This window comes from Salvelinus alpinus, chromosome 27, assembly GCF_045679555.1.
Source record: "Salvelinus alpinus chromosome 27, SLU_Salpinus.1, whole genome shotgun sequence".
Lineage (NCBI taxonomy): Eukaryota > Metazoa > Chordata > Actinopteri > Salmoniformes > Salmonidae > Salvelinus > Salvelinus alpinus.
Window position 1 is genome coordinate 42,534,552 of NC_092112.1, and position 22,296 is coordinate 42,556,847.

At 41.3% G+C, this 22,296-nt stretch overlaps 1 protein-coding gene across 1 annotated transcript in view; it reads right to left on the minus strand.

Moving 5' to 3' along the window:
• Positions 1-288: 288 nt before the first annotated feature.
• LOC139556603 (bromo adjacent homology domain-containing 1 protein-like) overlaps positions 289-22,296 on the minus strand; it is a 37,560-nt gene continuing 15,552 nt past the window's right edge. The window contains exons 3-7 of the mRNA XM_071370760.1: positions 18,505-18,863; positions 15,606-15,765; positions 11,418-11,497; positions 11,133-11,224; positions 289-10,894 (exon numbers count right to left, since the gene is read on the minus strand). Coding sequence (XP_071226861.1) covers positions 10,705-10,894; positions 11,133-11,224; positions 11,418-11,497; positions 15,606-15,765; positions 18,505-18,863 — 881 coding nt within the window. The 3' untranslated portion in view covers positions 289-10,704. The remainder of the gene's footprint in view (positions 10,895-11,132; positions 11,225-11,417; positions 11,498-15,605; positions 15,766-18,504; positions 18,864-22,296) is intronic.

Below are 22,296 nucleotides of genomic sequence, written 5' to 3' on the forward strand. Positions count from 1 at the left end.
GAACACTTCCTGGGTAAGCGAGAAGTGGAATGGTGGATATCAGAGGTCAGAAATGTCTGACCCATGTCACCATGGAAACAATACGTACACTTGACATATCATGACTATGTCCCAATAGCCCAAACACAATATACCATCTCCTTTCCAATAGGCCTTTAAATGTTTGACAAAGAGAGACATATGACAAGACACCTATCCTATATAATTTCCCCCTCATCAGTGACCTAAACAATAGGAGATGAGGAAAGGAAACGTTAAAGAGCTTTGGGACGTAGTCAGGGTGTACTATTCTGAAGTTATCAGTAGGACACCAGATCTGCCTATGTGGCGCCCTCTAGGGGCTCAGTACTGTAAATACACATCTGGAAGTAGAGCCATGGTGGGTCAAGTCTGTATCTCAACCCTCTCATCTGGATCTCCCCATATGAAAACAATGTGACTTCCAAGTCCAAATACCAAATTACTTAAATGCTAATTTATGACATCACAGAAAATATCAGCAGCAAAACCCCACAAGACAGAACACAGAACATCCGCAGAAGGACAAGGTTCACCTGCCCTAGGTCAGGATGCCTGGTGTAGAGTGACTCAGTCCTCTAATTGGACAGATCAATGAGGCGAGGGTTACCTGTTAAAATGGCAACCTCCCAGACGTCAAACCCTAAGGTCAGCCAGGACGGCTACAGGTAGACGTTTCACTCCCTCAACCACAGATCTAGGATCAGCTTAGAGTCATCCTACACTCCCAATCATATCCTTAACCTTAATGGGGAGATACAGAATCTGATCCTGGATCAATGGTTAGAGTGTAACTTCTACCTATCCTAACTTTGTGTCAGGATGTGGTTTGGTCTTCTTCACCCCTGAGGCCAAGTTCCATCTCTAGATAGGAACTAGCTCTGGTGCCTGTCTGTTTCTGCGGTTGCCAACCTGGGTTTGTTGTTACAGAAACAGCCTTGTACACTGCTAGCTAGAAACAAATTACCCTACAACCTCTGTGCAGTGATCTCCATTCAATCATTTCATCTTGAAAACTCATAAATTACTAATACAAAGAAACCAATCGTTTTTTTCAATTTATTAAATATATTTTCCAAATAAGTTAAATTGAAATCTTTATATATTGAATTGTTTACCCCATTTAAATATTGCTTCTTTTTTTAAATATATATATATATATAATCATCAGCCGGGTCGTTCCACAAATGGGTGCCTTTTATATTTTAAATTGATATTATGCACGAGGATTGAATCTTAAAAGCCTGTTATTTTAAATGCAGTGCCCTTAATTTAGACCTCACAGAGAATTCAATAAATCCGATTTTTTTTATATGAATATCAACCCTGTCACTTCTAGGAAGATTTCAACCCACTTAATCCAAACATTTCTCAAAGTTTCACCATCATTGTAAAGCTCTAGATATTTTTGTTGCTTTGACAAAGTCATTTCTGAAGATTATTTAGTTAAATGTGAGTCGTGATTAATTTACATCTGTCCCGCATTTTAAGGTAAACCCCGTTACGTGCATTGAACTCTTGTTCTTAATTTGGTGAAACTATTCCTTTTTAAATATTATTGTTAAATATTAAACATTGAACATCTAATAGTCAAATCATAGTGTAAAAGCAGGTGAGGCGGTTCTAGTTGTTAAGAAGAAATCGTCAGCCCTGTTTACGATCAACCCTGTTACGTTATTTGGCACTTAATAGGCACTTACTATAGTCATTTTTGTTATTTAACCTCTTGAGATGGGAAACATGTTTTAATTCATTTGACATCATGTTAAAATTAGGCGAAATCAAACGTTTTGTTTTTTACCAAGACACTTCTCAAAATGCACCGAATTGTTGGAACGACCCAGCTACAGGGCTAGCAAAAATACTACTACAGCACTGTGCAATGGCTGTCGCACGTGTACAGAGGGTCAGGGGTCACAAGGTCAGGATTCAGATATGTACACTTAATATTTCATAAAACTCTATTTAGCTGGTATTTATCTAGTATTCATTTAGCTGGTATTTATCTAGTATTCGGAAGGAAATTAGGTGGAACCTTCTGTAACCAAATTATACATTCCAATGAATCCTAAGAAACTAAAATGTAATTATTAGGTAACTACCTACTATTTTACCATGCAAATTCAAAGTAAATACCAGGTAAATACTGGACTGTAAAATAACGTGTAACCAATATCTCTCAGGTAGGAACCTCAGATATCTTGTTCCAACACTTATAGTCAGAAATGAATCAAAACGTAACCTAATCCTTCCCATTTTTGTTCTTATTTCTGTTCTTAGGTCAAATTTCAACTTCAAACTTGTGATTCAAATCCAAAACTAATCTAAAATAAAATATTTTATTTCTTCCTCGATTTACACATACATTTGTCAAAAATAGTCCCTCTGAAAAATATATTGCATATGCCATTTTAAGAAATTGACATAAAATATTTTCGATAAGGAGCAATTGTAAAGTAGGAGAATATATATAATTATAATTTTTTTTAAACAATCTGAGCACCAATAGGAAGAAAATGCCTATTGATAATTTTTCAATTTAAACTTATATATGATTTTTCACATACAAGCTTTGTTTAGTCGCTATTTTGGGGTATGATTCAAACTGTTAGAATGGAGAAAGTTTAAAATGGCTTTTGGGTATTATTCAAAACTTTGCAGATTAGGCCAGCAATAGAACATTTGCACAGTAAGAAAGCAATCCAAGGTACTCTTTCCTATTAAAAAGTACCAACTCAGTCAGACACTGCCGTTTGTCTAGGACTAAACGTGACAGACAGACACTTCTGCAGAAGGTCTACAAGGCAATGTTGAATGATTGTGGGTAAAAAAAAAAAAAACACATCTCAATAACGTGTATCAAAAAGACAATTTTCAGAGATTCCAACCCAAACCTCTGAGACATCACATTACATCATTCCGCACAGCGAGTTACACCAATATGCCAACTCATACCTGAACCACCTGGACAGTGTGGATAAATACCAAAAATCCCATTGTGGATCCACAACCTACAGGAATGATTTATCAGCGTACACATGATTTCATTAGATGGATATGACAGGTAACATATAGACCGGGGCCAACCGTCCTCCTGGAGAGCTACTGGGAATGCAGGTTTTTGCTCCAGACCCTCACTAACACACCTGATTCTACTAATCAGCTGTTAGAGCAGGGCTGGAGCGAAAGCCTGCATGCACAGTAGCTCGCTAAGAGTAAGGTAGTCCACCCCTGAAGTAACAAATGGATAGTATGCTGGCGTATGTCTCTAATAGTAGAACACATGAAGTAGTTATGCATTGATAAAAGTTGCCATGGACACAGCCTTAGTTTCCATTCTCTACTAAGCACACAGACAGTAATAATACACAGTATTGTCTCCCGTTATAATATATTAGTAGCTGAACATAAATCAGAACACAATCATAGACATTCTAATTAAGGAATGGATTAGTGCAATCTAACAAGGGAGGCAAGGAGACGAGAGGAGGGAGAGGAAGAGGAGGAAAGGAGTGGTGGGTGGTGCTCTGCTTTGTGACATCCTTTGGTTTATCTTGGAGGGCGGAGCTTCGAAGGGTGGAAAAGGACGGGGAATAGAATTAGAATGAGTAGAATGGCAAACGTTCCACTACATGTGGATCAGCGGCCATATTGGATGTCCCATGTTGGAATGTTGAATGAATTGATGCTTATCACTTGGAATCCATGAGAATTTTCAGTGTTCTACACAAACAGCAAATTGTGTTTTGTCGCACATACTGGGTGGGCCAGGTGAAATCGATGTGGATTTTGTCTGTGGATTTTGACTTTGTCCATTCTACTCACCCAATTTCTATGGGGTGAGACTAGCTGCCTTAAGCCCTACCTTCAAGTCACACAGCAAGTTATGGGGAACAACAGGGTGGCGTTCAGGAGGGCGCAATATTACAGAAAGTTAAGATAGACATGTATAATAAGCAACGGTGTCTGCAATACCTTAGAATTCCATTTTAACATTCTGGAACATTTCACCCTTTTGAACACTCCAGAGAGGTGGGCACTGACATCATCAACAATCCTCCTTTTGATAGGCCAATGCAGAGCCGGAGAGGTGTTAGCCTCTCTAGTAAGGGGGCTCACAATTGGACCGTCCGACAAAAGCTCAACGACAGTCCTCATTTAGGAACAGAAAAAGGGGGTAGGGGGAATCTCAAATGACCCTATTCTCCATATAGTGCACTGTCTTTGACGAAAGCCCTATACAGTTCTCTACTAAGTAGTGCACTACATGGGAAATAGGGTATGATTTGAGACTCAGCTAGAGCTGAAGGTTAGTGTTGTGGGTTAGTGGTTAGTGTTGTGTTCTGTTCTCACAAAGCAAGAGTGTTCAGTGTTTCCCTTAGGATTTTTTCCAGCAGCGGTGGCAAAGTTAGCGTGGGAGGCGGGGGGGCTGGCTTGGTAGTAGGCGTGTCCAATGGTGTGGATTCCGACCAAACATTTTAGAGCCCCTCCTCCTGGCCGCATAATGCTGTTTTAAAACACATTTCCTGCAATTCTACAGATTTTGGCAGAAAGAAATTATACAGTTTTAAATCTAGTAAAGTAGTGTTTCCTGTGTTCTTAAGCCAGGGGTAGGCAACTAGATTTTGCAACGGGACATTTTTGTCCAAGCGGATGGTCGGGGAGCCGGAATATATTTATAATAATTTGTACACTGCAAATTGGCCTTGATTACATTGAGACATGATCACATGTCTCTTTTTATTTGTGGGAATACTTGGGAAAATATTTCCTAAATTAAAGTACTTTTTTTGATGAATTCCTGGTGATTTCAAAGTCTTTTTTTAATCAAAAACGTAAAAATATGCAGAGCCTGTAGCTGACCCCTGTCTTATGCTATCTGAGTGACTTAAACGTTATAACAAAATCAATGGGGCGCCATGACATTTTTTGAATTTTAGATTTTCCCTGACTGTCTATATTTTATTCTGGTGGTTGTTAGTTTAAAAAATGTATATATATAGCTCCATTATCTATTCTACATACTTTATATCTAGTTTTAGTCGTTTAGGTTTACACAGAAAACTTTTTACCATCCCAATTTTTATATTTACAGTACCAGTCAAAAATTTGGACACACACGACAAGCTCTAGGAAGAAATGCAGAAATGTTTTGGTACCCTCTGTGCCTCGATACAATCCTGTCTCGGAGCTCTACGGATAAGTCCTTCGACCCCATGTCTTGGTTTTTGCTCTGACATGCAATGTCAACTGTGGGACCTTATATAGACAGGTGTGTGCCTTTCCAAATCATGTCCCATCAATTGAATTTACCACAGGTGGACTCACCTGAGCTTATGTAAATCAGGTATTTATTTTTTTGTTGGTTTTAAATTAGCAAAAATTTCTAAAAACCTGTTTTCACTTTGTCATTATGGGGTATTGTGTGTAGATTGATGAGGATTTGTATTTATTTAATACATTTTAGAATACGGCTGTAACTGAACAAAATGTGGCAAAAGGGAAGGGGCCTGAATACTTTCCGAATGCACTGTATGCCTTGATGACAGCTTTGCATACTCTTGGAATTCTCTCAACCAGCTTCACCTGGAATGCTTTTTCAACAGTCTTGAAGGAGTTCTCACATAGCTGAAAACTTCGGGATGCTGGCCTTCTAGGCAGAGTTCCTCTGTCCAGTGTTCTTTTGCCCATCGTAATCTTTTCTTTTTATTGGCAAGTATGAGATATGGCTTTATCTTTGCAACTCTGCCTAGAAGGCCAGCATCCCGGAGTCGCGTCTTCACTGTTGATGTTGAGACTGGTGTTTTGCGGCTACTATTTAATGAAGCTGCCAGTTGAGGACTTGTGAGGCATCTGTTTCTCAAACTAGACACCCTAATGTACTTGTCCTCTTGCTAAATTGTGCACCGGGGCCTCCCACTCCTCTTTCTATTCTATTCAGTTTTCAGCTGTGCTAACATAATTGCAAAAGGGTTTTCTAATGATCAATTAGCCTTTTAAAATGATAAACTTGGATTAGCTAACACAACGTGCCATTGGAACATAGGAGTAATGGTTGCTGATAATGGGCCTCTGTACGCCTATGTAGATATTCCATAAAAAAATCAGCTGTTTCCAGCTACAATATCCATTTACAACATGAACAATGTCTACACTGTATTTCTGATCAATTTGATGTTATTTTAATGGACAAAAAATGTGCTTTTCTTTAAAAAACAAGGACATTTCTAAGTGACCCCCAACTTTTGAGCGGTAGTTTGTATATATATATATGTATATATATAACTCCTTCATATATATATATATGCACAGTGTAGGGATGCACGATATATCGGTAAGCATATCGGAATCGGACGATATTAGCTAAAAATGCCAGCCTCGGCCCGATGTCTAGTTTAACGCTGAAGTGCAAAACTTATGTCAAAGCTGACGTGCATACCTATATAACATAGGTAGATGACGTAATGACGCCACGAAAAATACAGCTCTACACAGAACAAAAGCAGAAAAATACTAAGCGCACACTTCCAACAACTAAACAAGTTCAAGTCGAGCAGTCATTTGAAAGAGTAAGAAAATTTCAGCGAGACAACTCCAAGGCGAAACCCATTAACGCCAAGATAATGGAATTCATTGCGCTTGACAATCAACCGTTCACTGTCGTGGATGATGTTGGCTTTCGCCAACTGATCGAGCACCTCGAGCCCCAGTACACACTACCAAGTGTTTCAGATGTTGCCCTACTCGGGTTACACAGTATTTTTGAAACGCACATCCCTGAGCTACTTGCTATGGGCGTCACTGCTATTAGCTTCACGGCTGAAATTTGGACCAGCGATGTCAGCCCCATGAGCACACTCCTAGCTCCATTCGAACAACTGACTGGAGAAATAAGCTCTTCAACTGCGTCTGCAGCAGACGTGATACCCTTTGTCATGGCACTGAAACGCCTGGTCAACAGAACTGCAGACAGACCGTGGGGTTAAAACCTGCAAAAGTACTCTACAAGAGGCTGTGAACAAGCAATTCGGTGGCATTCTCTCTGAGCCTCTTTACTGTGTTGCCACCCTGCTCGATGCTAGTTACAAGGACCGCTACTTCGATGCAGACAAGAAACGGTTTACGTGAAATGTTACAGACACAGCTGGACAAGATGGAAACGGACACAGTGACAATGCGCACCGAGGAAGAGAGGCCACGGACAGACAGAGCTAAAACTTCACTGCTGGACATGTATGATGAAATCCTGGTCGAGACTGAACAACTGAATGACGAAACAGTACAGCAAGTAAGTGAAAGAAATAGGTTTTGATTATGTTTTACTGGTAATGGGGACATACAGTGCCTTGCAAAAGTATTCACCCCCGTGGCATTTTTCCTAGTTTGTTTTCTTACAACCTGGAATTAAAATAGATTTCTGGGGGGTTTGTATCATTTGATTTACACAACATGCCTATCACTTTGAAGATGCAATTTTTTTATTTATTGTGAAACAAACAAGAAATAAGACAACAAAACAGAAAACTTGAGTGTGCATAACTATTCACCCCCCCTACCCCCCAAAGTCAATACTTTGTAGAGCCACCTTTTGCAGAAATTACAGCTGCAAGTCTTTTGGGGTATGTCTCTATAAGCTTGGCACATCTAGCCACTGGGATTTTTGCACATTCTTCAATGCAAAACTGCTCCAGCTCCTTCAAGTAGGATGGGTTCGACTGGTGTACAGCAATCTTTAAGTCATACCACAGATTCTCAATTGGATTGAGGTCTGGGCTTTGACTAGGCCATTCCAAGACATGTAAATGTTTCCCCTTAAACCACTCAAGTGTTGCTTTAGCAGTATGCTTAGGGTCATTGTCCTGTTGGAAGGTGAACCTCTGTCCCAGTCTCAAATCTCTAGAAGACTGAAACAGGTTTCCCTCAAGAATTTCCCTGTATGTAGCGCCATCCATCATTCCTTAAATTCTGACCAGTTTCCCAGTCCCTGCCGATGTAAAACATCCCCACAGCATGATGCTGCTACCACCATGCTTCACTGTGGGGATGGTGTTCTCGGGGTGATGAGAGGTGTTGGGTTTGTGCCAGACATTTTCCTTTATGGGCAAAAAGCTCAATATTAGTCTCATCTGACCAGAGTACCTTCTTCCATATGTTTGGGGAGTCTCCCACATGCCTTTTGGCGAACACCAAACGTGTTTGCTTATTTTTTTCTTTAAGCAATGGCTTTTTTTCTGGCCACTCTTCCGTAAAGCCCAGCTCTGTGGAGTGTACGGCTTAAAGTGGACAGATACTCCAATCTCCCCCCGTGGAGCTTTCCAGCTCCTTCAGGGTTATCTTTGGTCTCTTTGTTGCCTCTCTGATTAATGCCCTTCTTGCCTGGTCCGTGAGTTTTGTGGTGGTGCCATAATCTTTCCATTTTTTAATAAGGGATTTAATGATGCTCCGTGGGATGTTCAAAGTTTTTATAACCAAAACCCTGGTCTGTACTTCTCCACAACTTTGTCCCTGACCTGTTTGGAGAGCTCATTGGTCTTCATAGTGCCGCTTGCTTGGTGGTGCCCCTTGCTTAGTGGTGTTAGACTCTGGGGCCTTTCAGAACAGGTGTATATATACTGAGATCATGTGACAGATCATGTGACACTTATATTGCACCCAGGTGGACTTTATTGAACTAATTATGTGACTTCTGAAGGTAATTGGTTGCAGCAGATCTTATTTAGGGGCTTCATAGCAAAGGGGTGAATACACATGCACACACCAGTTTTACGTTTTGAATTTTTTGAAACAAGTAATTTTTTTCATTTCATTTCACCAATTTGGACTATTTTATGTATATCCATTACATGAAATCCAAATAAAAATCAATTTAAATTACAGGCTGTAATGCAACAAAATAGGAAAAACGCCAATTTGCAAGACACTGTACGTAAATGTCAACAAAAACTTTTGTGTGTGTGTTTCAACTATTTAACTGTACTAGAATACTTAAAAGGCCGCTAAAATGTTCAATATTGGTATCGTTTTTTTGGCATGGAAAATATCGGGCAAAAATGTCATAACGGTGCATCCCTAATACAGTGCATTCAGAAAGTATTCAGGCCCCTTCCCTTTTTCCACATTTTGTTACTTTACAGCCGTATTCTAAAATTGATTAAATCATTTTTAAATCACACCTCCTCCATGCTTGGGAGGAGGGAACCACACATGCAGAGATCCTCTGTTCAACTACTCTGCGTCCTTTAGTAGTGGTTTCTTTGCAGAAATTCGACCACGAAGGCCTGATTCACGCAGTCTCCTCTGAACAGTTGATGTTGAGATGTGTCTGTTACTTAAACTCTGTGAAGCATTTATTTGAGCTACAATTTCTGAGGCTGGTAACTAATGAACTCATCCTCTGCAGCAGAGGTAACTCTGAGTCTTCCTTTCCTGTGGCGGTCCTCATGAGAGCCAGTTTCATCATAGCGCTTGATGGTTTTTGCGACTGCACTTGAAGAAACTTTCAAAGTTCTTGAAATTTTCCAGATTGACTGACCTTCACGTCTTAAAGTAATGATGGATTGCCATTTCTCTTTGCTTATTTGAGCTGTTCCTGCCATAATATTGACTTGGTCTTTTACCAAATAGGGCTATCTTTTGTATATCACCCCTACCTAGTCACAACACAACTGATTGGCTGAAACGCATTAAGAAGGAAAGACATTCCACAAATTAACTTTTAACAAGGCACACCTGGTAATTGAAATGCATTCCAGGTGACTACCTCATGAAGCTGGTTGAGAGAATGACAAGAGTGTGCAAGGCTGTCTTCAAGGCAAAGGGTGGCTACTTTGAAGAATCTAAAATATATTTTGATTTGTTTTACACTTTTTTGGTTACTACATGATTCCATGTGTTATTTCATAGTGTTGATGCCTTCAGTATTATTCTACAATGTAGAAAATAGTACAAATAAAGAAAAACCCTTGAATGAGTAGGTGTGTCCAAACCTTTGACTGGTACTTTATATACTTTTTTGGCGGCCACGATAGGGGAAATGTAGGGGAAACACTGCGATCCTTTGTGAACCTGCACCTGTGGTTTCACTGCAGCCCAGACTGAACACACACACACCCACTACGTGACTCTCTGACATACGGCAGGGAAATAACATCTCAGTGTGTGTGCCCTCTCGATCACAGCTGCCTCAGAGACAAACAAAAATGACGAAGAAGAACGTTGTCATTACGTCAGGCTCTAACATCAAAACAATGACATGATAAGCCCAGTATCACTCTGCTGGCACAGCTCCTCTTCTTGTTAGGTCACCAACACGGCTGTTGATGCACATGGTAACCAGGACCATTAACTATTTAAGTGATGTGGAGGAACAGATCTCTGTGAAAGAATCCACCTCTCCCTTCTCCAAGCCGGTTTAGTTCCAGTTGAGGGAGCCAAAACGTCAGCTCCCTAGCTACAGTTGTAAAGGGGGCTAAGGTACCCACTCAGATATCAGTGGTCCCCCTCCGATACTTGATCCTTCAGCCTCCCTCCAGCTGACCCGAGTGCCTATCAGGGGTCAAGGGTCAATCAGGGGTCCCCCCAAAACACTTCAGGGGTTCCCCCTCTCATCCTTCAGCCCCATGTGTAGGAGTGTGTTTGCTCCACTAGGGGTGTGTGTGGGTGTGTTTGCGTGTCCTCTGCTGCCTCCTACTGCAGGTTCTTGAGGATGCGGCCGTAGCGGAAGTCGTAGACGTGGCGGCAGAGGTACACTAGTTCAGGGTTGATGTTGGCAGGAACCTGGCGGTGGTCGGGGGGGTTGAAGTCCGAGGGGCAGGGGACCACTCTGGCAGTGCCAGGGGGCGCACCCTCTTCACGCCGCTTCACCAAGGCACAAAATCTATACATGGAAAATTCAAGTGAGTTTTGAATGCACATTTTCTTCTCTTTCTTTCTTTACTTTATACCTCAAGTCAATTGACCATGCCAAGGTGAGGTGTCTCTCCCTTCGAGCACTTCTAGTGTCAGTGATGTTAATATTACTCGCTAAAGAATGCCTAGCTTCACCTACAGTGTTAATTATGGATACATGGTCTCTCTCAGTGTGTGTGTGTGTGTGTGTGTGTGTGGTTTCTTACCTACAGTATTGTGCTAGTGGGAGAACATAGCATCGGTCTTCGATGCAGGCCACGCTGTTCTCGTCTTGATGCCGAGAGGCAAAAATCTCTTTCTGAATGGTGAGAAACAGACATACAATTATCAACCGCCACACAATCAAAGGTGAGGAGATGAGATTGAAGAGAGGAAGCTACTTCCGGCTACTGCGATGAAGGAAAAGAAGAGATGAGGAGAGGCCTCTTTAGACTACTGAGATTGAGCCATAGTTGAGTTGTTCTATTGTGGAGTCAGAGAGTTGTCCTCACCTCACAGTGCATACGGGAGTCTTGGCCTCCCTGCGTGTGTTCGGGTCGATAGTACCAGAACAGGCTCATCATCAGCTCTCCTGAGGGGAGACACACACACACACGGTCAACACACACACACACACACGGTCAACACACACACAGGTGAGCAAACACACACACACGCACACAGAGGAAAAAAGGTACCGCTTTGCCAACCAAAAGCACACACACAAAAAATACAACCAGTCTCTCACCAGCCAGACATAAGCAGCATTTCAGACAAACAATGGTCCTCGAATAACACCACAGCCAGCAGACACAAACAACCATTCAGAGTCTACAACAACCAAACACACACACCCCAGCTAGCACATTTGGTTCCTTGGAAGTTGTGGGAACGTATGTTTTTGGTTTCACATTGGTTGTGGGAACAAATTCATACGTTTCCTGACCGGTAAAACAGAACTTTTTTTGAACATTCTAAGAACAGAATAGAACACTTTGCCTGTTCTGGAAATATTTAATTTGAGGTTGCAGGGAGGTTCCCAGAAACTTTTACTCTGGTTCCTTGAAAGTTGTCCTGGGAGTTTTTTTTTTATGGGTTATTTGGTTAAAACTTTGTTAAAACTTTCACTGAATGTTTCAATAAGACTTTCAATAACACTGATAGCTTATTTTGGTTAAACATTTTGAATGCCAAGCAGATAGGACACATGGAAATTAATTTCCTTAGGCATTCATCATGTTTTATTATGTCAAGGCATCAGTGAGATTCAAACCTATAATCTCCTGTTCTCTATCCATGGAATTAGTCCACTGCACCACCAGGATGGAGCTAACACGCCATGTTTTTTAACTCATACAAAGCTGTTCATTATAGTCTATTCAAACAGACCCAATGTCAAAGGAAACAAGCACTCATTAAGATCAGGTGTGGTCAATTAGTGGGCACGGCCAACACACCTGAGAAAACTTAACAAGAGAGGGATAGAGAGTTTTGTTGATACTGAGAACGGAATGTATGTTTTTAAATAACATTCTTAGAACATACTCACAATGTTACTAAAGTTTTCTTGTTATTTTCATGGACAGTTTTCTTAATTTACTTGGGACAATTTGAGAACATGACCTTAAATACAACCATGAGGAAACCTGTTGGAGATGTTATGCTGAAGTACTGAAATTCCCACAGAAGAACATTGTTACTTAACGTTTTAACTTAACTATTTGAGAACATTCCCAATGTCAAACCAGTTGGAGAACGTTCGTAGAACATTACCAAAATTGAAATGAAATGTAACCATGTTTGTACTTTTAGGAAACGTTCTGTTAAAGTAATGAAATACCAATACATACTTTTTGGGGGGGGCTAAGTTCCTTAAATGTGCTGGGAATGTTCCAAAGCCAAGCAACTATCCTGCACCATTCCCAGAAAGTTGCAGGAAGGTTATATGCTAAATAAACATAGGACAACCACGCTCTCACCAACCTCTAAGAAACATATGGTTCTCAGAACGTTGTGCTAGCTGGGACTAGGGTTGAAAAGGGTTGGAAACTTTCCGGTAAATTTTCGTACATTTTCCATGGAAAGTTAAGCCTGGGAATTTTGCTTAAATTCAGCAAAAAAGTTAGCTTATAACAGTGAACCTTTTTTGTGGGATACACATAAGGCAATTGTAGGTATTGTGGCATATTTTGTTCAAACTATCCCCAATTCAATGGAATTGCAACCCTCTGCATGCACAGTGCATTCTTCCATCACATGTTCAGCTGATTCTCAAGATATTGCACACTAATGAGATGCTATTGAGCCCACACTACTACACTGTCTGAGCCAAGGACTACATGCTTTCTGGTACGTTTTGATTACAATACTGGGTGGGGTGAATATATTCTATGTGACATACATTATTTTTTGTTAACTAGTAAATAGTAGCCTACAGCAAAGTGTGTTTAAATCATTTCTAACTTGTTAACAATTTCTACGAGTTAGTTTTTGCTACCATGTGAGCCTACTAACTGAGGAGTGTTAATTCACCTGTTTCCATTTTAAAACATGTATCTTACAAAGCAGTTGTTTATTCTAACTGCTTAGCTATTTATCTGTACATGGAATTGTATTTTTATAAATTTTTTCCATTTTTTCCCCTAATCTTAACAGGAAAATGCCACGGGCACTATCTGATGTGTGGAGACATTTCACTGCAGCTAATGTAGAAGGAAAAGCTGTGTACATTTGCAAATACTGTGCCAAATCATATGTGAAGAATGCAACAAAGATGTAGAATCATCTGGCCAATTGAGAAATGCTGATGAATGTCTTGCTCGAGCTGTGTATGCAACTGGTTCACCTCTGATGCTCACAGGCAATGTGTATTGGAAGAGATTTCTGAATGTTCTTCACCCAGCATACACCCCTCCAACCAGACATGCTTTAGCTACTCATTTGCTGGATGCAGAGTTCAACAGAGTTCAGGTGAAGGTCAACCAATCATAGAGAAAGCAGACTGTATTGCAATCATCTCTGATGGGTGGTCGAATGTTCGTGGGCAAGGAATAATTAACTACATCATCTCCACCCCTCAACCAGTATTCTACAAGAGCACAGACAAGGGACAACAGACACACCGGTCTCTACATTGCAGATGAGCTGAAGGCAGTCATCAATGACCTTGGACCACAGAAAGTATTTGCACTGGTGACAGACAATGCTGCGAACATGAAGGCTCCTTGGTCTAAAGTGGAGAAGTCCTACCCTCACATCACACCCATTGGCTGTGCTGCTCATGCATCGAATCTGCTCCTCAAGAACACCATGGCACTGAAAACAATGGATACACTCTACAAGAGAACCAAGGAAATGGTTAGGTATGTGAAGGATTATCAAGTTATAGTAGCAATCTACCTCACCAAGCAAAGTGAGAAGAATAAGAGCACCACATTTGAGCTGCCTAGCAACACCCGTTGGGGTGGTGTTGTCATCATGTTTGACAGTCTCCTGGAGGGGAAGGAGTCTCTCCAAGAAATGGCCATATCACAGTCTGCCGATATGGACAGCCCCATCAAGAGGATCCTTCTGGATGATGTATTTTGGGAGAGAGTGGTAAGCAGCCTGAAACCTATAGCAGTAGCCATTGCATGGATTGAAGGAGACCATGCCACTCTGTCTGATGTCAGACTCTGCTTGCAGATAGATGTAAGAGAAGAAATCTGTACTGCTCTGCCAACTTCACTGTTGCTCCAAGCAGAGGAAATTGCAGTTCTGAAATACATCAAAAAGCGTGAAGACTTCTGCCTGAAGCCTGTACATGTTGGACCCCAAGTATGCTGGAAAGAGTATCCTGTCTGGTGCAGAGATCAACAAGGCCTATGGTGTCATCACTACCGTGTCTCGCCACCTTGGCCTGGATGAGGGCAAGTTTCTTGGCAGTCTGGCGAAGTACACTTCCAAGCAAGGGCTTTGGGATGGAGATGTAATATGGCCGTCGTGCCAACATATCTCATCGACCACTTAGTGGAAGGGACTTTGTTGCCTCCATCATCCTCCAAATCCCACCAACATCAGCCGCCTCAGAGTGCAACTGGTCCTTGTTTGGGAACACACACACCAAAGCACGCAACAGGCTGACCAATACAAGGGTTGAAAAATGGCCACCTGGGCAAATTTGAGGCTTTTTGGGCCTGACAACAAGCCATCCTCAACAAGGTTGGACAGTGACAGTGAAGATGAGGACTAAGAGTCTGATGTACAAGAGGTGGACATTGAGGAGGTCCAGGGAGAAGACATGGAAGATCATTGGGGATCATTCAATAATCCCTTTCTTTTGTTGTTCAGTGAAATCATCCCATGTGAAGAGTCAACTAATTTAATTAAAGTTCAATTCGTAACTAAATTGGAAGGATTTTATCATTTGCAATTATGTCTACTTATGATGAGGTAAAAGGTTTACGCTTCTGTCTCCATATGATATGGTAAATATATCCAATGCAAAAAACATCTACATTTAAATGGTATTAATATAAATTTGCATATATTTCCATTAATTCCCATATATGTCCGTTAATTCCCATATATTCCCGTTAATTACAACGGAAAGTTTCCATCTCTGAATATCCCCCAAAATGTGCAACCCTAGCTGGGACACACACACAGCCAACTATTATACCCCAACAACAGGTTAGGACATTCTACTATTTCTCTCTCACCAGATTTGGGGTCCTCCCAGAGCGCCGATATCTTGGCGACGTAGGGCAGGGACTTCTTCCGGGGACCGGAGCGCAGCAGCACTGTGTCTCTGACACGTATCACTTCGCTGTCTCTCTGTACTCCTTCATAACACTGCCGCAAAGCCGTCTCATCCTCCCCCTGAGACACACGCACGTACCACAAACACACCGTCAAAACACGACACACTTTATTCTCCAGTTACTGGCTACATCAGAAGTTTTCTATCAGAGAAGTGGACATGGAACACATTCTCATTAAAGGGTAGCGTAGCACCCTGTATTATCGGCATACTCAACAGCATTTAAGAAATATATTACCTTCAACAGTGTTATCTTGTGATCAAGCCATCAATGTTTTGTGATTATTGGCTTCCAAAAAATGTTACCTAACAGGTTAGCAATTAGCATGTTTGACATTTCAGGGGAAATACTACTACGGTCAGCTTTTTGATAAGCAGTTTAGCAAAAAAATATGTTCCGTATTATCGGAATACGGTCCCCAGTTATTGGCCACCTTACTATTTTGTTCAATTACAAGATATATCCATTTAATTTTGTTCAAAAAAGAGACACCAATCTCGTATCCGAAGTGTTTACTAGATAGTTGACTAGTTGTTTAGCCTTCCGTGGCCCCCCAAAAATTACTTGCCTGAAATTCGTTAGCTATATTTCAGAGGTAAAAAGTTGGATATTAAATTATGTGTGGTCTGTCGCGGAGTCTAATTTTACAATATACAGCGTGTCCTACAAAATGTGTATATATATATATATATAACTTTTTGAAAACTCTCAAAACCTAACTTAACTTACATAAATTGCAATGAAAATCGATGGTCAGCTAGTAAGAAGGGTGTCTTTAATCGCAAAATGTACTGTTATTTTCCAGTCCATTTAAATGTTGAGCTCGAGGTGATTTAATCCTCTAACCGCTAGCGAGTGTCTGAAGTTAGGCGGTCTCCGATGTTGGGGGATATTTAGCTAGGAAGCTTGAGTTTTTACTCACCAAAGTAACAACTTAGTGTGGTCAAAGACTTAGTAACTTAGTTGTAGTCACGATCTGGTAAACTATAACTACAAACAACTTATTTCTGGATATCTTCTAAACTACCCACAATGCACTATTTTTCAACGTCATATGGACCTTTGGCAGCGATTACAGCCTTGAGTCTTCTTGGGTATGATGCTACAAACTTGGCGCACCTGTATTTGTGGAGTTTCTCCCATTCTTCTCGGTAGATCCTCTCAAGCACTGTCAGGTTGGATGGGAAGCGTCGCTGCACAGCTATTTTCAGGTCTCTCTAGAGATGTTCGATCGGGTTCAAGTCCGGGCTCTGGCTGGGCCACTAAAGGACACTCAGAGACTTGTCCCGAAGCCACTTCTGCATTGTCTTGGCTGTGTGCTTAGGGTTGTTGTTCTTTTGGAAAGTGAACCTTCGCCCCATTCTGAGGTTCTGAGCATTCTGGAGCAGGTTTTCATCAAGGATCTCTCTGTACTTTGCTCTGTTCATCTTTCCCTCGATCCTGACTAGTCTCCCAGTCCCTGCCGCTGTAAAACATCCCCACAGCATGATGCTGCCATCCCCATGCTGGTGCCAGGTTTCCTCCGGACACGACGCTTGGCATTCAGGCCAAAAAGTTCAATATTGGTTTCATCAGACCAAAGAATGCCTCTAGGTGCCTCTTGGCAAACTCCAAGTGGGCTGTCATGTGCCTTTTACTGAGGAGTGGCTTCCATCTGGCCACTCTACAATAAAGGCCTGGTTGGTGGAGTGCTGCAGAGATGGTTGTCCTTCTGGAAGGTTCTCCCATCTCCACAAAGGAACTCTAGAGCTCTGTCACAGTTACCATTGGTGTCACCTACCTGACCAAGGCCCTTCTCCCCCGATTGCTCAGTTGGGCCGGGCGGCCATCTCTAGGAAGAGTCTTGGTGGTTCCAAACTTCTTCTATTTAAGAATGATGGAGGCCACTGTGTTCTTGGGGACCTTCAATGCTGCAGCCATTTCTTGGTACCCTTCCCCCAGATCTGTGCCTCGACACAATCCTGTCTTGGAGCTCTACGGACAATTCCTTCGACCTCATGGCTTGGTTTTTGCTCTGACATTCACTGTCAACTGTGGGACATTATATAGACAGGTGTGTGCCTTTCCAAACCATGTCCAATCAATTGAATCAATTTTTAATACATTATGGGCTCTTGTGTGTAGATTGATGAGCATTTTTTATTTATTTAATCCATTTTAGAATAAGGCTGTAATGTAACAAAATGTGGAAAAAGAGAAGGCGTCTGAATATTTTCCGAATACACTGTATCTATGAAAAACCGACTCTCACAAACAAGCTACACATGAGTCGTTACAAGGTAAGGGGTTTTTCAACATAGAAGATGGAAAATCCCAGGACAAGGTGTCTATAATACTGTAATAAGCTCACATAGCTACTGTCACAAACACCAAACTCCACACAGTTGTCACTGAGCAGTAGAATATTCATTACCCAGTGAGCAAATCATTTATGTACTCACAGCATTCATATGAAGTCATTTTTTGCTTTTTGCCTTTTCTGTTGTTGTTGTGACATATGTCAATAAAACTCATGAATACAGCTGTCAACTTGTTTTTGTGTTCTACGTGTAGCCCTGGTTGTCTTGAAAATAAAATGGTAAAACACTTCATTGTGAGGCTAAATATAAGGGCTGGACATGCAGATAAATGAAAGTTAGACAAATGAAATGCTGATTTTTGCTGGGGTGTCTTGGACTGGGTTAACAACAATAAGCCAATTGAAAGGTATGGAATGGTCAGGTTGCCATGGTAGTATGAGGGAAGAAAACTGTCAGTATCTCAACACATAGACACACAAACTCTTGATCCAACCCACCGCAATGAACACTTCTTTCTCCGTGGGCACTCCTACAGGCAGCCACCCATTGGTAGCCCGTCGGTGGCTGACCCTCTTCTGCTTGGCGGGGGACAGGCAGGATGTCGGGGCTGGCTGTTTCTGTGACAGCCTGGTTCTCCCCATGGACAGATAACCGTTAGGTGGCTTGGTGCTCTGAGGGCACTCCCTGGCCAGCTTCAGTCTAGCATGGGGCACTCTGTGGTCAGACAGGGGGGTGAGGAGATGGGGCTTGGCCTGGGTGGAGGAGGGAGTGGTGTGGAGGGGGCAGCCCGAGAGTGGGAGGGAGGGGGAGACCAGGAGGGAGGGGCTGTGGTCGCCTTTGGGGGAGGAGTAACACTCTGGAAAGAGAAAGAGAGAGAGAGAAAGGGAGGAAGAGAAGCCCTGCTGAAAAAAACAGCATAGACCAGCATAAATTTGAAGCTGGTCTGACCAGCATGGTCTAACTGGTTCTACTGGCCGACCAGCATGGTCTAGCTGGTCTGACCAGCATGGTCTAGTTGATCAGTCTTCATTGTGTTTTCGCTGGTGACCAGCCTTCGTTGTGTTTTCGTTTGTGACCAGCCTTTGTTGTGTTTTCGCTGGTGACCAGCAAAAGCTAAAGCAAAACCAGCATCAAGTCACATTATGCGGGACTGAAAAGTGAGGTTTAACTCCTGTAAGAAGTTAAAGCCAGAGTGGATTCCCACAATCTACATTCAGAATGACTGCCAGAGTTAGAAAAATTTATAAATGAGACTACCTAAACCATCTAAACTGGAACAACCATTTCAGGAACAAGTGCAATAAGTCCAACTAACAGATTGGACTAGTTGAGAAATAAGTACAGTACCAGTCAACATTTTGGACACACCTATTTATTAAAGGGTTTTTCTTTATTTTTACTATTTTCTACATTGTAGAATAAAGTGAAGACATCAAAACTATGAAATAACACATATGGAATCATGAAGTAACCAAAAAAGTGTTAAACAAATCAAAATATATTTTAGATTCTTCAAAGTAGCCACCCTTTGCCTTGATTACAGCTTTGTACACTCTTGGCATTCTCTCAACCAGATGCACCTGGAATGCTTTTCCAACAGTCTTGAAGGAGTTCCCATATATGCTGAGCACTTGCTGGCTGCTTTTCCTTCACTCTGCGGTCCAACTCATCCCAAACCATCTCAATTGGGTTGATTTCGGGGGATTGTGGAGGCAAGGTCATCTGATGCAGCACTCCATCACTCTCCTTCTTGGTCAAATAGCCCTTACACAGCCTGGAGGTGTGTTGGGTCATTGTCCTGTTGAAAAACAAATGATAGTCCCTCTATGCGCAAACCAGATGGGATGGCGAATCGCTGCAGAATGCTGTGGTAGTCATGCTGGTTAAGTGTGCCTTGAATTCTAAATAAATCACTGACAGTGTCACCAGCCAACCACCCACACACCATCACAACTCCTCCTCCATGCTTCACGGTGGGAACCACACATGTGGAGATCATCCGTTCACCTACTCTGCGTCTCACAAAGACATGGCGGTTGGAACCAAAAATCTCAAATTTGGACTCATCAGACCAAAAGACAAATTTCCACCGGTCTAATGTTCATTGCTTATGTTTCTTGGCCCAAGCAAGTCTCTTCTTCTTATTGTTGTCCTTTAGTAGTGCTTTCTTTGCAGCAATCGACCATGAAGGTCTGAGTAGTTGGATATTCATTACCCAGTGAGCAAATCATTTCCGTACTCACAGCATTCATATAAATTAATTTTTTGCTTTGGCTGACCTTTTTTGTTGTTGTTATGCCATTCTTTTCAGTAATTCGACCATGAAGGTCTGATTCACACAGTCTTCTCTGAACAGTTGACGTTGAGATGTGTCTGTTACTTGAACTCTGTGAAGCATTTATTTGGGCTGCAAATTCTGAGGCTGGCAACTAATGAACTCCTCCTCTGCAGCAGAGGTAATTCTAGGTCTTCATTTACTGTGGTGGTCCTCATGAGAGCCAGTTTCATCATAGCGCTTGACGGTTTTCGCGACTGCACTTGAAGAAACTTTCTTGAAAAGTTTGTGAAATTTTCCGCATTGACTAACCTTCATGTCTTAAAGTAATGATGGACTGTCGTTTCTCTTTGCTTATTTGAAGTGTTCTTGCCATAATATGGATTTGGTCTTTTACCAAATAGGGCTATCTTCTGTATACCACCCCTACCTTGTCACACAATTGATTGCCTCAAAAGCATTAAGGAAAGGAATTGCACAAATTAACTTTTAACAAGGCTCACCTGTTAATTGAAATGCATTCCAGGTGACTACCTCATGAAGCTGGTTGAGAGAATGCCAAGAGTTTGCAAAGCTGTCGTCAAGCAAAGGGTGGCTATTTGAAGATTCTCAAATCTAAAATATATTTTGATATGTTTAATATATTTTGATATGATTAGTACATGATTTCATATGTGTTATTTAATAGAAAATAGTAAAAATAAAGAAAAACCCTTGAATGAGTAGGTGTGTCCAAACTTTTGACTGTTACTGTATGTTATTTATCTTTGTGTAGCATAAGATAAATCAACTGATTAATGAATCAATGAATGTACATGCAAAACCACAGATACTGAAACAAACAATTCTGAAAAGCAAACTGCAATAGAGCATGCTGGGAAATATGATAATGATGGGTGTGGTTTTGCATACCAGCTAAATTCTAATAACTTGGGAGTCAACCTCACTTTGCACTGAACGTCTCGGTTGCCAGCAACCTGAATTTCCTGCTTCACCACTGGATCTGGGGGTATGATAAAGATTGTTAAATGATTGGAACCAATAGACATTCTATCATTTGTCCCTGTAGGGGAACCCTTTTGAGTGCCACGTAAAACCCTTTGATTTTTAGAACCCTCTCACAAGAAACCCTTGTGGGTTCTTTGTTTTGTCCCTGTAGGGGAAACCATTTAGATTCTACGTACAGTGCCTTCAGAAAGTAGGCCTATTTACACCCCTTGACGTTTCCCACATTTTGTTGTGTTACAGCTTGAATTAAAAATTTATTTAATTGAGATTTTGGGTCACTGGCCTACACACAATACGCCAAAATGTCAAGTGCATTTATTTTTTGGGACATTATTATAAATTAATAAAAAATGAAAAGCTGAAATGTTTTTAATTTATTTGTTTTATTTTTATTTCACCTTTATTTAACCAGGTAGGCCAGTTGAGTACAAGTTCTCATTTACAACTGCGACCTGTCCAAGAAAAAGCAAAGCAGTGCGACAAAAACAACAACACAGCTTTACACATAAACAAACGTACAGTCAATAACACAATAGAAAAAGTATATGTACAGTGTGTGCAAATGCAGAAGAAGAGTAGGGAGGTAAGGCAATAAATAGGCCATAGAGGCGAAATAATTACAATTTAGCATTAACACTGGAGTGATAGATGTGCAGATGATGATGTGCAAGTAGAGATACTGGGGTGCAAAAGAGCAAGAAGATAAATAACAATATGTGGATGGGGTAGTTGGGTGTGCTATTTACAGATTGGCTGTGTACAGGTATAGTGATCGGTAAGCTGCTCTGACAACTGATGCTTAAAGTTAGAGAGGGAGTAAATAAGTATTCAACCCCTTTGTTATGACAAGCCTAAATAATTTTTGGATTAGAAATGTGCTTAACAAGTCACATAATAAGTTGCATGGACTCTGTTGAGCAGTGAATTTCTAACACAGATTCAACCACAAAGACCAGGGAGGTTTTCCAATGCCTCCCAAAGAAGAGCATCTATTGGTAGATGGGTA